This window comes from Oncorhynchus kisutch, linkage group LG4, assembly GCF_002021735.2.
Source record: "Oncorhynchus kisutch isolate 150728-3 linkage group LG4, Okis_V2, whole genome shotgun sequence".
In the NCBI taxonomy this organism is placed as follows: domain Eukaryota; kingdom Metazoa; phylum Chordata; class Actinopteri; order Salmoniformes; family Salmonidae; genus Oncorhynchus; species Oncorhynchus kisutch.
The window spans coordinates 38,765,566-38,784,323 of NC_034177.2; the positions used below are offsets into that span (position 1 = coordinate 38,765,566).

General features: G+C 41.4%; 1 protein-coding gene across 9 annotated transcripts in view; it reads left to right on the plus strand.

Moving 5' to 3' along the window:
• Positions 1-199: 199 nt before the first annotated feature.
• Positions 200-18,758, plus strand: part of LOC109889500 (casein kinase I) — a 55,513-nt gene continuing 36,954 nt past the window's right edge. For 3 of the 9 annotated variants that reach the window (XM_020480959.2, XM_020480962.2, XM_020480956.2), the window contains exons 1-2: positions 249-565; positions 17,970-18,317. In XM_020480959.2, the coding sequence (XP_020336548.1) occupies positions 18,140-18,317 (178 nt within the window). In that variant the 5' untranslated portion in view covers positions 249-565; positions 17,970-18,139. Of the gene's footprint in view, positions 566-17,969; positions 18,318-18,758 lie in introns of all 9 variants that reach the window. The other 6 variants (XM_020480954.2, XM_020480957.2, XM_020480958.2 and 3 more) reach the window with 4 other exon arrangements.

Sequence of the window (18,758 nt, forward strand, 5' to 3'; positions counted from 1 at the left end):
ACAGTGCCCCTGGAACAAATTTGGGTTAAGTGCCTTGCTCAAGGGCACATTGACAGTTATAAAAAAAAAAAATTTTACACCTTGTTAGCTCGTATTCAAACCAGCGACCTTTCGGCCCATGCTCTAACCGCAAGGCTACCTGCCGCCCATAAAGCACATTGACCTGTAATTTCCATGATGACTGTTCTAGCAGGATACACTTGGAACTGATTTTCTCGCAGGATGTTGGAGCAACACTTCCGGGACCATTTTTACAGAGACTGAAGAGGAAGCGAGACACTCCATATTTTTTTATTCCGTTTAAATGAACGTAAGTATACAAGACCCCTCTGCTATTGCATTGGCGTCTACGGGAGACACGGAACTCACCGCTTTTTTCAATGGTAAACAGCCGAAGTGAGTTATCTTCGTTTATGCACCATCTTTGATTTTTATATCAGTGGAGGCGAACTGAAGAGGGCTCTGGGATGCTAACTGAAAACACCAATTGACGTCGCTTCCTCGTTTCTGTCGTAATCGCTACACGGAAAATAAATGACTAAATGCATCCAGGACCACATTGAAAGTAAGTAACATTTCCACAAGCTAAAATTGGCTAACAGCTAACACAAGCTTATCTGCGTTTTCTGAACGCCGCCTAGGCTAGGTTTAGCTAGAAGCAGCTAGCTAGCTAGCAACTTGCTGGCCTGAATTGAAGACGTTGCCTGGACAATTACCTTTAGCCAGCTACTGTAGTTAGTTAGCTAACGATCCACCTACCCAGGCTAGAGAGCGTTGGACCACAAGGAAATGCATTCACTGTTTTGTTTGTGTCTGTGGTGCAGACAGTACTATACATGGTATGTAATGGGATTGTGAGTGGTTGACTAACGTTAGTGTTGTCTGTCAAATGCGAGTTTCCGTCATTAGTTAACTACTGAAGTTAGCGAACGTTAACTGGTGATCCAGCTAGGAGGATAATGACTAAAATTGCTAGGTTATCTAATGAAGGACTCGGGGACGCTCGTTTTTCACAAGTGGTTATCTATGTCCAGTAATCTGGCACGTTACTCTAACCCATGTCAGAACCAAGCTAGCCAGGTGTCTGAGTTTGTTTTGTATCTATTAGGGCTACTCTTACAAAATTAAGGCAGTTATACAGTAAGAAAAACATTTACAATACATTCACCACAGATTACACAAAACATGAAGTGTGTTTTAAGGCCCCTACTCTACTAGTGTAATTGAGGTGTCAATCAAAAATGCATCTGTTGACCAATGGGTCAACCATCAATTGTTAATTGTGTAGGTAATCCTCTAAAACAGTGGTTCCCAAACTTTTTATTGTCCCATACCCCTTCAATCATTCAACCTCCAGCTGCGTACCAGGGTCAGCGCACTCTCAAAAGTAGTTTTTTCCTTTCATTGGAAGCCTGCCACACACACTATATAATACATTTATTAAACATAAGAATGAGTGGGTTTTTGTCACAACCCGGCTTGTGTGAAGTGACAAAAAGCTCTTATAGGACCAGGGCACAAATAATAATAATCAATAATTTTTCCCTTTATTTTGCCATCTTACATATCAAGCTTTATTTGTTAATTGAAAATTGTGAATAACTCACCACAGGTTAATGAGAAAGGTGTGCTTGAATGCAATGTTGGGTTGTCATTTTCTACACACTGTCTGTGCCTGTATTTAGTTTTCATGCTTGTGAGGGCCGAGAAGCCACTCTCACATAGGTACGTGGTTGCAAAGGGCATCAGTGTATTAACAGTGCGATTTGTCCAAGGCCGTATACTGTGAGCGCAGCCCAATCCAGAAATCTGTCAGTGGTTTCTGATTAAATTAAATTTTCACAAAACTACTTGTTGCAATTTAGACGAAGCTCTCTTGTTCAGATATTGGTAGTGGACTGGGGGCAGGGCATGAAAGGGATAACGAATCCAGTTTGTGTCATCCATTTCAGGAAAGTACCTGCGTAATTGCGCACCCAGCTCACTCAGGTGCTTTGCTATTTGACATTGTCTGTAAGCTTGAGTTAATTGCACACCAAAAATCATACAATGATGGAAAGACCTGTGTTGTCCTTGTTAATGCAGACGGAGTGGAGTAGAGTAGAGCTCCAACTTCTTAATCAGCCTCAATTTTGTCCCGCACATTGAATATAGTTGCATTGAGTCCCTGTATTCCTAGATTCAAATGATTAAATTGAGAAAAAACATCACCCAGATAGGCTAGTCGTGTGAGAAACTCGTCATCATGCAAGCGGTCAGACAAGTGAAAATGATGGTCAGTAAAGATGACTTAAAAAAATAATGTGTCAGTACTTTGCCCCTTGATATTCAGCGCATTTCTGTATGTTGTAAAAGCGTTACATGGTCACTGCCCATATCTTTGCATAGTGCAGAAAATACACAGGAGTTCAGGGGCCTTGCTTTAACAAATTAACTATTTTCACTGTAGTTTCCAAAACGTCTTTCAAGCTGTCAGGCATTCCTTTGGCAGCAAGAGTCTCTCAGTGGATGCTGCAGTGTACCCAAGTGGCGTCGAGAGCAACTGCTTGCAGGCGCGTTACCACTTCCCTATGTCTCCCTGTCATGGCTTTTGCGCCATCAGTACAGATACCAACGCATCTTGACCACCAAAGTCCATTTGATGTCACAAAGCTGTCCTGTACTTAAAAATATCCTCTCCTTGTTTGCAGAATATGTCTTCCTTAATTGACCTCCCATAAATGTAATGGACATATACCATGTCTGTTGACTCATCCAGCTGTAACGCATAGAATTCACTGGCTTTGGTGCGATGCAATAATTGTTTCAAAACATCTCCTGCCATGTCACTGATGTGCTGTGAAAGTGTTGTTTGAGGAAGACATTGTCTGGATAGTTTTTATGGCCTTTTCCCCCAGCATTGTCCCAGCCATATCCGTGGCAGCAGGAATAAATAAGTCCTCCACAATAGTATGGGGCTTGCCTCTGTAGCTCACTCTCACTCTGTAGCTCACCATATAAGACGCTTCTAGCCCCTTCTTATTAATGGTATCTGTTGCTTTTATACATGTCTTACTACTCTAAAGTCATCTTAATTCTCGCTCAAAAAACTACCGTGGTTTATTTTTCAAATCGGCATGTTTTGTTTCTAAATGTCTACGCAACAGTGAAGGTTTCATCGAGTTGTGAGATAGTACTTTTGCACATATAACACACAGTGGCTGAGGAAATGCACTACTCCCAATATAAGTGGACCCCAAATCAATGTAGTTATCATATTTGTACCTCTTCGATGGTCCAATGTCCCTGTCTGTTGTTCAGTGCTTTCCCAGGTAAGGGGGAAGTAGCTCTTCGGCTGCATCAAATTCACAACTGTCAGGGTCTGTAGTCATTTAGGCACGTTCCCTTTCTGTTCTTGGGCACAGGGACTATGGTGGTCTGCTTGAAACATGTTGGTATTACAGACTGATAGGAGAAGGAAAGCGGCTACGGAAAGCGTGATCACACAGTCGCCCGGAACAGCTGATGCTCTCATGCATGCCTCAGTGTTGTTTGCCTCGACGCGAGCATAGAAGTGATTTAGCTCGTCTGGTAAGCTCGTGTCACTGGGCAGCCCGCGGCTCTGTTTCCCTTTTCCCTTTGTAGCCACATAAGATGAGCGTCAGAGCTGGTGTAGTATGATTCAATCTTAGCCCTGTATTTACGCTTTGCCTGTTTGATGGTTAGTCGCCGGGCATAGCAGGATTTCTTGTAAGCTTCCGGGTTAGAGTCCCACTCCTTGAAAGTGGCAGCTCTACCCTCTATCTCAGTGCGAATGTTGTCTGTAATCCATGGCTTCTGGTTGGGGTATGTACGTACAGTCACTGTGGGGACGACGTCCTCACTGCACTTGTTGATAAAGCCAGTGACTGATGTGGTGTACTCCTCAATGCCATCGGAAGAATCCCAGAACATGGTCCAGTCTGTGATAGCAAAACAGTCTTGTAGTTTAGCATCTGCGTCATCTGGCCACATTTAACATGTTGATTGATATTTGTTACAACTGATTTGTTTCCCTGCCACTAGGAACGCCACCTCTGGGGGAGTGGTTTCCTGTTTGCTTATTTCCTTATTCAGCTGACTGAGTGTGTTATTATCGCCAGCATCTGTCTGTGGTGGTAAATAAACAGCCACGAAAAGTATAGCTGAACTCTCTAGGCAAGTAGTGTGGCCTGCAAATTATCACAATATACTCTACTTCAGGCGAGCAAAATCTAGAGACTTCCTTAGATTTTGTGCACCAGCGTTTACAGATATGTACAGATAGCCAAAGTGTGCTGTTCTATCTTGCCGGTGCAGCGTGTATCCCGCTAGCTGAATATCCATGTCGTCATTCAGCCACAATTCAGTGAAACATGGGACATCAAAAACTGTAATATACTGTTGGTAGGATATTCGTGATTGTACCTCCTCTAGTTTAATATTTGTCTAATATTGTCCAATGATTGCACATTTGCACGTAGTAGTCCAAAACTTAATTTCTCTTATCGTGTCAACTATGCTCAATTCTGTGCCAGAATTAAGGCTACTGGTTACCCGACATGCATGCTCACTTTCCAGTTGAACTCGTAATCTTTCTTATCGAATCTGCAGGACATAAAACAATATAGAGCCAGGTAAGATGGATATCATTTGAGTCCTGTGTGTGTGATTTTGACCCTCCCTTTGTTAAGGGACACATTTTTCCATTTCTGTTTCCACATGTCTGTGGAACTTGTTCAGTTTGTCTGTTGTTGAATCTTGTTATGTTCATACAAATATTTACTCGTGTAAAGTTTGAAAATAAACTCATTTAATTAACAATGAGGACGTTTCTTTTTTTGCTGAATGTATATGTGTGTGTTTATGTATATGTGTGTTGTGTTATAATAAACTGGGTGGGCCGAGCCCTGAATGCCGATCGGCTGACAGCCATTTTATACTGCTCTAATTACGTTGGTAACCAGTTTATAATAGCAATAAGGCACCTTGGGGGTTTGTGATATATGACCAATATATACCACGGCTAACGGCTGTGTCCAGGCACTCTACGTTGTCGTGCTAAGAACAGCCCTTAGCCGTGGTATATATTGGCATTAGACCACACCTCCTCTGGCCTTATTGCTTAAGTATACCATTTTTTTCGCATTGATTAGAAATGCATGTTTTTTTTTAAATAAGATTCCTCACAAAAACAAGTGTATCTCTGTGAATTATCAATGGAATACTGAGCATATACCAAGCTTTTTATTTTGAAAGCCTTATCATTTAGCTTATGTCATGGTCATTTAGCTTTTTGCGAGGACCACAAAATGTAAAATCCTCAAGTTGTTACAAAAAGCCTGCGCCGCGATAGATGGGTTGGCTGACAATGTCAAAAACGAAGTGTGCGCTGCCATGGGGCAGAAGTCAGCCTGTTGTGATTTTTGATGGCAGATTGCTAGCAAGGATGACAAACTTCATGTGGGGATTATATGTGGCTCAATCGGTTTGTTTCATCATGTTATTGATACTATGTCTTGTGTTGTTTTGACTGATTTCATGTCAAGGCTAATATGGCAATTTGCTAGCTGGCTAACCAACAACTGTAACGATGTAGTTGAGACGAGTGGTAATTGCACATTTATTTACATTTTCAATCAACATTGGGGACGGAATATACATGTTGTAAACAACCTAAACCAACGGCAGCTGTTTTGCCCATTGTTGCGCGTGTGTATTTTTTGTTGCTAAACAATCAACCCAGAAGATCTATTATGTAAATAAATACTACGTTTTGGACATTAGGTTAAAGACCCCACTGAATGATTCAGAACATGAGTAATCATATTTGTATTGGTAAAATGAATTTATCTTCCTTACATAACACGCGTTGGAAGTATTTTTGGGTTGAGTTTTTCATCTAGCTAGATTTGTCATTCCAACTTCTAGCTAATCCAGACCTTTCTAAAGTAGCTAGTGTATCTAGTTTTACCTATGTTAGCCAACCAACCACGGCTGGTTTCCCGATTTAGCGATGGAATTTGTGGTTTCCACTAGTTACCACAGCCAAAAAGTCAATGGCTTTTGTGTTTTTGCTTTAAGGTTATCAGTGCGTATAGGGTTAATCACATTTTAAGAACAGAAATTGACGAAAAGGGTTTATGACTTTGTGGCTGTGGTAACTAGTGATGATAAATTGATGCCCTGTTTTCTATCATGATGCATTTCATTGCGTCTTATGTGAACTTCATGCAATCTGGATCCACTACTGGACAGATAGGATAGGATTTCATAACACTAGAAATGTTTAATTCAAGACAGGAGAAACATATTTTTTTCAGTTGATAATAAAACATGTTTTGCGTGGTGTGTATTCATGGATTCCAAGGGAAGCCAGGCGTCCTCAAATTTAGCAATAAAAAAAAAAAGAACATTGCTTTTCTCTCATCGTTTGTTACATTCAGCCTCATGCAAATTTATCTCACCAAAGAAGGCATCTGTGTGAGCGAAACAACACCCCTCTGTCTTTAATTGGCAAAATTAGCAAATTTAGGCATGACATGTCAGCAACTAATACTGAGGCTACACATCTAAGTATAACTGATAAAATTTATAGAAGACAAGCATTGTAATTTTGACTTCTGTAAAGTGAGTGTGGAAGAGGTGAAAAAATTGTCAATGACAAGCCACTGTGGTCTGACAACTTGGATGGAAAATTACTGAGGGTAAATAGCGGACGATATTGCCGCTCCTATTTGCCATATCTTCAATCTAAGCTTACAATTTTTCATTTTGGCCCCCAAGTTCTCTGAGCAATTATTTTGGCACGTAAGATTGTAAACACTAGGAAATCAGCTCCATCCTCAGAAATATAGTGTAGACATTGTTAATGTTTTAAATGACTATTGTAGCTGGAAATGGCAGGTCCAATAGGTTCACCACTGAGTAAACACGTCTATAATAGATATTAATGTTTTAAGAAAGGAACGTGTGTGTGCACACATTTGGCCTGGCGAACTGGTTTTATGCGCTTACCGAATGGAAGCTGATACGTTTTTTTCTTTTTTTATGTATAAACTCCGCTGGTCTCGGGAAGAAATTACAAGTCTTCACTGTCTGAGACCGAGTCAAGACCGAGTACAAATGTATTCGAGACACTTAAAACGTGGTCTCGAGACCGGACTCGACTGGTTTTCTCCTGTGCCACTCCTCTACTTCGAGTACTACCACACTGGTAACTTGAATAAGCAATTTCATAAATGTGTCAACATAGGAATCACAGAAATTGGGTGTTAACCATTACCCCTCTAGTGCAGGGATCATCACCTAGATTCAGCCACAGGCCTATCCTTTTTTGACAGGATGGAGTTGGATACTGTAGATACGCCTCACAAGTCCTCAACTGGCAGCTTCATTAAATACAACATTGCTAAACACCCGTCTCAACGTCAACAGTGAAGAGGTGACTCCGGGATGCTGGCCTTCTAGGCAGAGGTGCAAAGAAAAAGCCATATCTCAGACTGGCCAATAAAATGAAAAGATTAAGATGGGCAAAATAACACACACTGGACAGAGATGTGGCTTTTTCTTTGCAACTCTGCCTAGAAGGCCAGCATCCCGGAGTCACCTCTTCACGGCTGGCCGTTAAATGTACATAGAGGGCTAACATTTATATACATGTTAATCTGTCATGGCTCGAACTAGAGGAGAGATTGACTTCATCATTACTTGCTTTTGTAAGAAGTATTGACATGCTGAAACCACCTAGCTTTCTGTTTTTAAACTACTAGCACACAGCACGGACACACATGCAGACTTGCCACCAGAGGTCTCTTCACAACCCCCAAGTCCAGAACAGGCTATGGGAGGCACACAGTACTACATAGACCCATGGCTACATGGAACTCCGGTAACTGACGCAAGCTGTAGAATCACCTTATGGAACAGCTGGGACTGTGAAGAGACACACACACACAGGCAGACTCATACATATGCTAACACGCACTCTACACACACATACACATGAATTTTGTATTGTAGATAGGGCTGGGCATAATGACGATGTATCTCGTGACGATAAACGTTTTTATATCGTTTCATATTATGGTCTTTTGTTTTTCTTTGTTGCAAATCGCACTCTTTACGGCAATATTTTTCGTTAATTGGACGACGCTTTGTGTTCTTGTGGAAGGAAATTTGCAACACAAACAAACCTGGAGGAGAGTGAACGTGGCATGGAGACACGAAGCTCGTACCGAAAAGAGGGGCTACTTCGGTCGCATGGACGAGGTTTGGGTATGAAAAGTCTGACACGGACCAAAATATGCCGCTGGCCGGTCCCGACAACAAGCTCAAACACCACTAACCTCTATTACCACCTACGCAAGAGTCATGTGAAACAGTACAGAGACTCTACGGATGAGACCCAAAAAAGTACAGTTGAGTGCTCTAAACAAACCCCCCCCCGACTCAGATGTTGCATGAGGCTTTTCCCCACAGCACACCATATGGCAAAGAATTACAAAAATGGAAGAGGAGAACAGCTGCCGTTACAACTTACATCTGCAAAGACATGGCCCTAATTTACACGGTCGAGAAACGGGGGTTTCGTGAGTTGTTGCTAACGCTCGACCCAAGGTACCAAATGCAAATTGATGTGTCACGTATTATTGCCAAAATAACATGTAAGCCCCAACATTTTTAGGCCTAACATTTATTTTGTTTGTTACTATAGTTGAAGTGTTTTCGATTTACCTTTTTAGATTTTATACATTAATATTTTATATTGTTACTTGCTTAATTGAAAATTTGCACAAAGGTTCTAAATAAAAGGAGAAATAATAAAATATTATTTGTTGACTTTAATTCAAAATGTAATAAGTAATAGGCCTTTACATGTGGTCATTTTAAATAAACTATTTATTCATTGAATTTACAGAAAATGTGCTATATTGTGATATGTATCGTTATCAGGATATTATATTTTGGCCATATCGCCCAGCCCTAATTGTAGATGTGGTAGTAGAGCAGTGGCCTGAGGGTACGTCATGTCATATATTTTAAGGATCCTCATCAGCTGCCTTGGCAGCTGCTAATGGGGATCCTTAATAAATACAAACCTCTCATGGCCATTTTAGGGATGTGGCAATCCTCTGAGTAAAACATACGTTAACCTCTTTTTTTTGTTGATACAGTGCATTCGGTAAGTGTTAAGACCCCTTCCCTTTTCCACATTTTTTTACGTTACACACTTTTTCTAAAATGGATTAGGTACATTTGTTTTCCCTTGCCAATCTACACACACTACCCCATAATAGACAAGCAAAAATACCGTATTTACATAAGTATTCAGACCCTTTGCTATGAGACTCAAAATTGAGCTCAGGTGCATCCTGTTTCCATTGATCATCCTTGATGTTTCTACAACTTGATTGGTGTCCACATGTGGTAAATTAAATTGATTGGACATGATTTGGAAAGGCACACACCTGTCTAAATGAGGTCCCACAGTTGACCGTGCATGGCAGAGCAAAAACCAAGCCATGAGGTCGAAGAATTGTCCGTAGAGCTCCGAGACAGGATTGTGTCGAGACATAGATCTGGGGAAGGGTACCAAAAAAATGTCTGCAGCATCGAAGATCCCCAAGAACACAGTGGCCTCCATCATTCGTAAATGGAATAAGTTTGGAACCACCAAGACTCTGCCTAGGGAAGGTCCTTTTGTCGGGAAGGTCCTTTTGTCAGGAAGGTGACCAAGAACCCTATGGTCACCATGACAGAGCTCCAGAGTTCCTCTGTAGAGATGGTTGTCCTTCTGGAAGGTTCTCGCATCTCTGCAGCACTCTACAAATCAGGCCTTTATGGTAGTGACCAGACAGAAGCCACTCCTCAGTAAAATGCACATGACAGCCCACTTGGAGTTTGCCAAAAGGCACCTAAAGGACTCTTAGACCATGAGAAACAAGATCCTCTGGTCTGATGAAACTAAGATTTGTGGAAAAGGTGAAGGGGTCTGAATACTTTCCGAATGCACTGTATATTGAATTTGTCCCAATACTATTGGACTCCTAAAATGTGGGGAGGACTATGTACAAGAAGTTGTGACATTTTTAAATTGTTCACCCGATATGGATGAAAATACTCTCAAAATAAAGCTTACGGTCTGCACTTACCTCCTGGTCATTGTATAATTTCAAATCCAAGTGCTGGAGTACAGGGCCAAAACAACAACAACAAATGTGTCACTGTCCCAATACTTTCAGAGCTCACTGTACCCAGCTATGGAGGAACTTTGAACGTCCGAGAATTGGCCCGATGCCGGGGCTAGCTCAACACCCTGGACCAGATGTAGCTAACAAACTTAGGTGAATTCAAAAACTGCCTGCAACTCAGGCCCAGAAGCTAAGATATGCATATTATTAGTATTTGGATGAAAACACTGAAGTTTCTATAACTGTTTGAATCATGTCTGTGAGTATAACAGAACTTATTTGGCAGGCGAAACCCTGAGGACAAACCATTTGAAGTCACACTCTCCTCAATGGGGTTTCATTGGGAATCCACATTTCTAAGCGACTTTCTTGCAGTTCCTATCGCTTCCACTGGATGTCAACAGTCTTTAGAAATTGGTTGTGGTTATTGCTTTGAGAAATTCAGAAGTAGCATTGTTCAGAACGAGGCTAGAGGGAAGTGTAATCTTTGTTAGAGGCGTGTGACCTGAAAGCTAGCTACACATAGTTTTCTTCCGGTATTGAACACAGTATATCCCCTCTTAAAGTTGATTGATTATTTACGTAAAAAAATACCTACAGTTGTATTAGAAAGTAGTTTGAGATGTTTTGACAAAGTTTACAGGTAACTTTTGTAGTCATGTTGCGAGAGTTGGAACCAGTGTTTTTCTGGATCAAATGCGCCAAATAGATATTTTGGATACATATTGACGGAATTAATTGAACAAAAGGACCATTTGTGATGTTTATGGGACATATTGGAGTGCCAACAGAAGAAGCTCGTCAAAGTTAAGGCATAAAATATCTTGATTTCTGCATTTTGTGTTGCGCCTGGAAGGTTGAAATATGATGGTCTGTGTTTGTTTGCTTTCGCCGTAAAGCCTTTTTGAAATCTGAGACGTTGGCTGGATTCAGAACATGTGTAGCTTTAATTTGGTGTATTGCATGTGTGATTTCATCAAAGTTGAATTTTTATAGTAATTTATTTGAATTTTGCGCTCTGCATTTTCACTGGATGTTGGCCAGTTGGGACACCAGCGTCCCACATATCCCAGAGAGGTTAATAAAATCCACTGTGAAATGTGATCGCTATAGTATCCTTAACTAGCTGGCAGGCAGACACTGGAAGGAGATGTTTTTGAGTGACAGTGAGTGCTTTGTATAGGCACTTGGATTTCGCTTTTTTGTTGGACTGAGTAAAATGCATGTGACGTAAAATAACATTAACCGGTTCCCATGCTTTTAAAATAATGGTTCTGAAGCCTCCTGAGTGACGCAGCGGTTTAAGGCACTGCTTTGCAGTGCTTGAGGCGTCACTACAGACCTGGGTTTGATCCCAGGCTGTGTCACAGCCGGCCGTGACTGGGAGACCAATGAGGCGGTGCACAATTGGCCCTGCGTCATCCGGGTTATGGGCCGGGCGCCTGTAAGCGGACTTCGGTCGCCAGCTGGACGGTGTTTCCTCTGACACGTTGGTGTGGCTGTCTTCCGGGTTAAGTGAACAGTGCGGCTTGGCAGGGTCGTGTTTCGGGGGACACAAGGCTCTCAACTTTCACCTCTACCGAATCCGTAGGGGAGTTGCAGCGACATGACAAAACTATAATTATCAATTTGGATATCACGAAATTTGGGAGGAAAAAATGGCAAAAGTACAAAAAACAAAAAATTGTTGTGTTCCAGAACACTGGAGATCAAATCTTTTGAAACCGTCCTCTTGGCCGCAGAGACAAAAAAATGTTACCTTTTTTTAAAGGTTATTTCCTTCAATTCTTTACATTTTGCCATGGACTGAGTTGTATTAATTTGTTGTTTTTTTTAAATCCAGTTTTATAGCTAGTTACCTGCATTTCTACACATTTTGTCATGGGGCTGAGATGAAAAATACATTTTAAAGCTCATTTCCTGCAATTCTACAATTTTTTTGCCATGTCTTGTGTGGTTTTCTAACATGGTCTGATTGACTTAAACATTTTAACAAACTCAGTGGGGCCCCCATGCTATTTTATTCCATAACTGTCCATTCTTTTATCATTTTAAGTTTGAATTTAGTACAAGGAGGCCCGGGAAGGCCCAAATGTAACAACCCTATATTCTGTTAGTTACGAATTAATTGTATTGTATATTTTATTTGTTCATTTTCTTAGCTTGCATTGTCCATTGTAACATGTTTGCATAATGACTTCACTCCATGACTGTGACGTTACATTTGATTTAGCACAGCTAGATGGAAAATAATACACATTTATTCAGGCAGAGAATGCATTAGAAAAACACACACACACTGTCACACTGAGCAATTTAATCCCTGACTTTCCACACACTATTGTAGGCTTAGCCATGACGTGTGCGACGTGCACAGAGATGGAATTTGCATAACAGCCGGTAGAGAGAGGATGGTGTGAATCAGTGACTTTGCTACCACAGGCGAGACACACACACACATTCTCTATATTGAAAAAACAGCCTTTATTCTCACAATGGCATTTAAAACACCTTCCCCTGTACTTTTGTTTATTGTCCTACCTTAAGAGAACAGCTACCTCTTTTCACTGGGCTCTAACTGGATTGTGGTGTAAAATCCCCTCCATCTCCAATTCACAGCTCTGTTACTCCAAAGAACTGAAAACAATGGAAATAGTAAGAACCTGTAATGAAGTTGTAGAATGTCTTGAATTAGTGCACATGACCACTCTGAAAACAACCCTTAAAGAAATTGGCTAGTCAAACTCTGTAATCTCCTCCAGTATTAGACTGTTGCTGGAACTGCTTTTTTACCAAAGCTTTCCTCCACATTACCAGTAAGCTATTTGTTGAAGTGTGAATGGTCTCAAGTGTAGTAAACTGGAAGGGGAGCTGATATAATGGCCACTTGTTCAACTCATGTGTTTAACGGTTTGTATTCTCCTCCCCTCCCCCCACTTGACTGGTGAATCCCAACTCAACCTTTTACGGGTTTAAATTATTCAAGAAGCCCCTCTATGCTGAGTACCTTTTGTGTTTATTATGTCAAAGCTCTGACCCCAGGTCTGATTGGATATTGCATATCAAGGGTTATTTGCGCTAGTTTGATTTGACGTGGCTGTCTAACCCCTTTCCATCAATGCTTTTCATAGACAATGGAGGAAAAATGCCTTGCTGGGCAGTCGCTGTCGGATGCGAACCGAGCATGAGTATCGTTTTACTTTTAGATGAGGGCTTCCAAGCTTTGTAACAAACTGTTATGGCCTCAGTGAAACAAAGGTTTGAACGTCTTGCATCTAGGGTGCAGGAAGCACAGAAAGCTATCTTTGTCTTCTGGTGGTCATCTCAGAGCGACTTTTTCCATATATCACTTTTCCTCTGCGGATAGAAACTCTTTGATCCAGGCGCAGGAAATATCTCATAGGAAGCCGGCCTAATTTGTGCGATCCCAGTCACTGAGAGCGATAACCAACCCACATTGTGGAGAACCGTGACTGATCGCCATATTCCAGCACCAAGGCCCTCTCCTGTCATTGTCAGAGGGAAATGGAGCAGACAATTGTGGGAAATGAAAGGGGATCTGAAGACGTTGACTTTCTTCCATGAATTATTAACCAAATGCCTACTTTTCTCTGCAGGTTGGTGAGACCTGTCCTGCAATGTTTCATTTAGGTCTAGTATTGGCAACGGTAACATAAACCATCATGATTTACTGAGGCTTGGTTTATTTTAAAAAAAATATGTGGGTGTAGGCTAATTCATTAATGTATGGGGGGAAATGTATGCACTTGGTATGTAGACAAATCACTGAGTATACCAAACATTTAAAAACACCTTACTAATATTGTGTTGCACCCCTTTTTGCCCTCAGAACAGCCTCAATTCATTGGGGCGTGGACTCTACAGGGTGTCGAAAGCATTCCACAGGGATGCTGGCCCATGTTGACCTCAATGTTTCCCACAGTTGTCAAGTTGGATGGATGGTTTTGAACCATTCTTGCAACTGTTGTGTGTGAAGAACCCAGCAGTGTTGCAGTTCCTGACACAAACCGGTGTGCCTGGCACCTACTACCACACCTGGTTCAAAGGCCCTTAAATATTTTCTCTTGCCCATTCACCCTCTGAATGGCACACATACACAATCCACTTCTCAAGGCTTAAAAATCCTTATTTAACCCGTCTCCTCCCCTTCATCTACATTGATTTGAAGTGGATTTAACAGTCGACATCAGTAAGGGAGTATAGCTTTCTTCTGGATTCACCTAGTCAATCTGTCATGTAAAGAGCAGATGTCCTTAATTGTTTTGTAAACTCCGTGTAATTGCTGTAGTTAATAGCCTAAACCCTCACTGGGTAGGTAGCCTACATAAAAGTTACAAATAGTCCAAACTATATTTAAAAATATATATTACATTTTAATAATATTAGTGACTATGCTCATGGCAGTTATACCCTCCACGTTAGAGCAAAGGTCCTTTAACTTTGCCTCTACAGACAAACAAGGTCACTCATGGATATATTTGAAACACAGTTCCTGGTTTCTAGTTGTAGCTTGATGTCAAGGAGCAAGATCTACATTTGAATGCCAAGGCTAATGTTCACAGCATAATGAATAGGAATTTATTCAATGTGAGCCAAAGTACAGTTTGAAACTGTACACAGGTAGTTCCCATATAGCCAAAACAAAAGTTACAACTCAATGTTATATTGCCTTTTTCAATTCTGAGTTTATATCTGGTTTAGTGGACCTGTATTAGTGCCTTGAATTTTTCCTCTGGGGTGACATTACAATTCATTTTAATATAATAGTTTGTTTCCAAAATAATTATTTTACTCATTAGTTATTTCTGTCTATAAATCAGTAATCATATTCCGGCACTTCAAATGAAATACACACAATTTTCTTGTATAATGATGATAACCGAGTGTAAAGCTTTACAAAAATGTTGGGTAAGATTCACAGTAATTTCACTGAACTTAGATAATTGCTTTTATCTTACTTGTGTATTATTATAATGTTACCTGCCTCATGCTTGACAATGTCTTTTACATTTGGTCTAAGATGACACTTTTTTTTATTTATTTTATTTATTGGCGTCACCCCATAGGACATTGTCACACCGATGGACAATACACAACAGGCAGTCCAAATTGTACAGTTAAAACATAATGACACTTTCAGAAGTTTTTGACCACTGTAAAAATGCTTCTAAACATCAGTTCTAAACATCAGTAATGGATCCTCATTTGAAGTGTACTCATTACAATTACAGATACTCCAAAGAGTAATGTATTTTTGTCACTACTTCCCTGAACTGGGAGTGGCTCATTTCCGTGCCTGCTTCCTTCCTTGTGCTAGCCGTTTCTCAGGCTCCCTCTACTGAGTCGAACCCTGATTTTATGTTACCAGTCGTCACCATGGTAGGCACAAAGTACCATTTGAAAGTTGATAGGGCAGACATTCGAATGAGACGCCAGTGCCACGAAGGTTCCCCGTATCGGTTTTGGGTCAGCACTTGTTGGCATATCTTAGCGCTACAATTGCCACAGTTATCCAAGTAACTTTGGAGTGAATTAATGAAACCTTAACTGATTTAATGAGCCATGCAAAGTTTCACTGTACTGGCCGTGTGTATTTAGACTTGGCTTAATCTTTGGGACAAGAATATGGCAGGATCAACCAGGTAGAGCAGGGGGGGAACAGTTTCCAAAAGAGGCACGGCTGATGGGGGCTCCCAGGGTGCATCACGTATGCCAATCGGTCAGGAAAAGAGAAACTGGTAGGACAGACATAAAGGGACCAATGGGATGGATGTTCTAATGCAGGGAGTGAGAACCAGGAATGGGAGCACCACAGCCATTCCCCAATGTCTGCCTGCACGATCACTAGGACCAGGTAAAGAAACTAGACCCTCCCCGGAGGGCAGAGACAGACGCAGAGGTTGCAGAGAGTGAGAAACCAGGCATGGGAGAATGAATACATAAATATTGCAGAATCACTTAAAAGCATCAAAATTGCAGCAGGATACAAATAGGTCTAATGCAAATAAGTGTTATTTGATTATAATGAAATGTTTATTAATAGGTTATGTCCCCTGGAGTGACCGCTGTTTCCTCTGCTGTGACACCATCTTCCTGTCACACCGTTGGAAATCTCAGACTGTATGGCCCATTTTGGTCCTTATTGTTAATAGTAAGCCTTCCTTATGATTTCACCACAAATAGTTTTTATTTTTGTACTTCAAGTGTGTAAAAAAATATATCTACAGTACCAGTCAAGTTTGGACTCTTTTCTACATTGTAGAATAATAGTGAAAACATAAAAATAACACACATGAAATCATGTGGTAACCAAAAAAGTGTTAAATCAAAATCTATTCCATATTGTCCATATTATGGCAAGAACAGCTCAAATAGCAAAGGGAAACGACAGTCCATCAATATTTCAAGAAGGTCAGTTAATCCGGAAACTTTCAACAACTTTGAACGTTTCTTCAAGTGCAATCACAAAAACCATCAAGCGCTATGATAAAATTGGCGCATGAGAACCGCCACAGGAATAGAAGACCCAGAGTTACCTCTTCTGCAGAGGATAAGTTCAAATTAATGTAATGGACACAACATCAACTGTTCTGAGGAGACTGCATGAATCAGGCCTTCATGGTTGAATTTCTGCAAAGAAACCACTACTAAAGGACACCAATAAGAAGAGACTTGCTTGGGCCAAGAAACAAAAGCAATTAGATAAGTGGAAATCTGTCATTTTGGTCTGTCGCAGAGTAGGTGAACGGATGATCTCCGCATGTGTGGTTCCCACCGTGAAGCATGGAGGAGGTGGTGTGGGGGCGCTTTGCTGGTGACACGGTCAGGGATTTATTTAAAATTCAAGGCACACTTAACCAACATGGCTACCACAGCATTCTGCAGCGAAACGCCATCCCATCTGGTTTGCACTTAGTCCCAATAGCATTTGTTTATCAACAGGACAATGACCCAGCACACCTCCAGGCTATATAAGGGCTATTTGATCAAGAAGGAGATTGGAGTGCTGCATTAGATGACCTGGCCGCCACAATCACCCGACCTCAACCCAATTGAGATGGTTTGGGATGACTTGGACCGCGGAGTGAAGGAAAAGAAGGCAACAAGTACTCAACACGTGGAATCTCCTTCAAGACTATTGGAAAAGCATTCCAGGTGAAGCTGGTTGAGAGAATGCCAAGCGTGTGCAAAGCTGTCATCAAGGCAAAGGGTGGCTACTTTGAAGAATCTCAAATATATTTAGATTTAGATTTAACACTTGTTTTAGTTACTACATGATTCCATGTGTTATTTCATAGTTTTGATGTATTCACTATTATTCTGCAATGTAAAAAAAAATACATGTAAAACTTTTGAATGGTACTTTAAATCTCGTCATTATATACAGATCTCTGGTGTAAATGCGGAAGGTGCACAGAGGAGCGACGGAGACTAGACCAAAAATACAACATGAGAACAAGCGAACATAAAAACAAAAAATAACAAAACCTTGATTCTTGGAATATCACGCAAAAACATACATTTGAATTCATTTGATATCGCCCAACCCTAAGCTCCCTCATCACAATTTTTGCCATTTTCAGTATCCTGACAGTATCAATTTAGGACTACACTTTTTTTTTGTAGAGTTCTTTTATCCTGCAGGTCCTTGTGTGGTGGGGTTGTCATGGTTTCTCAGTACCTATTCACTCCATAGTTTATCTCAGCAGGACACTTAAATTGGTCAATTTCTGACATTTCCTTTTCCCTTGTTTCCAGGATACCTGTGAAAGCTCTCGCTCCCCCACCCCAATGTCGAGGTCGCAGTGACGGGGCTGGGCAGAGGCAGAGCCCGGTGCCCCGGCCCCTTTGCCCAGCTGAGGAGCAGCCCCTGACAGGGAGCGCACCATCTCCCTGTGCCTCGTGTCCTCTGGGGGGCATTTTGAGCCATGGAGCACCCACGGGAAAAAGAGGGTGAGCGACCGGCGCGCAGCAGCAAGGCAGGTCAGGGGCGCAGCGGGCACTCGCGCCCTTCTGGATCAGGCTCCTCTGGAGTGCTCATGGTTGGGCCCAACTTCCGTGTGGGCAAGAAGATTGGCTGTGGTAACTTTGGAGAGCTGAAGCTAGGTAAGAACTCGCCACCCTTTCAAGAATAAATTTGGAACTTTTTTTGGTGTATGTATGAAGATTGGTTTTACAATTTTGGGCCTCTGTAACATAAAATCTTCATTGATGAATTTCTAATGACAGTCAGTGCCCTCTTCTCACCCTCGCTATCATAATATCTCAACATGACGATTAAAGTTGGATGCAATCACTGATTCATGATGAGGTCAGGCCCCAGCTACTCTGCAAAGGCTGTGGACACTGGAATTGAGACACAGATTACATTGGTGGCAAATACGATGCATTTCATTTTCGTTATGGATAATTGCTTCACTTTGAGAGCTGAATGTCTATCCCCCTGCACCTCCAATACAACTCATTATCACATCTGACACCTCGCAGCCTGAGGTGACCTTAAACTCAGGTACATTTTTAAGCCTTTAAGGTCAGAAACTTCCCGGT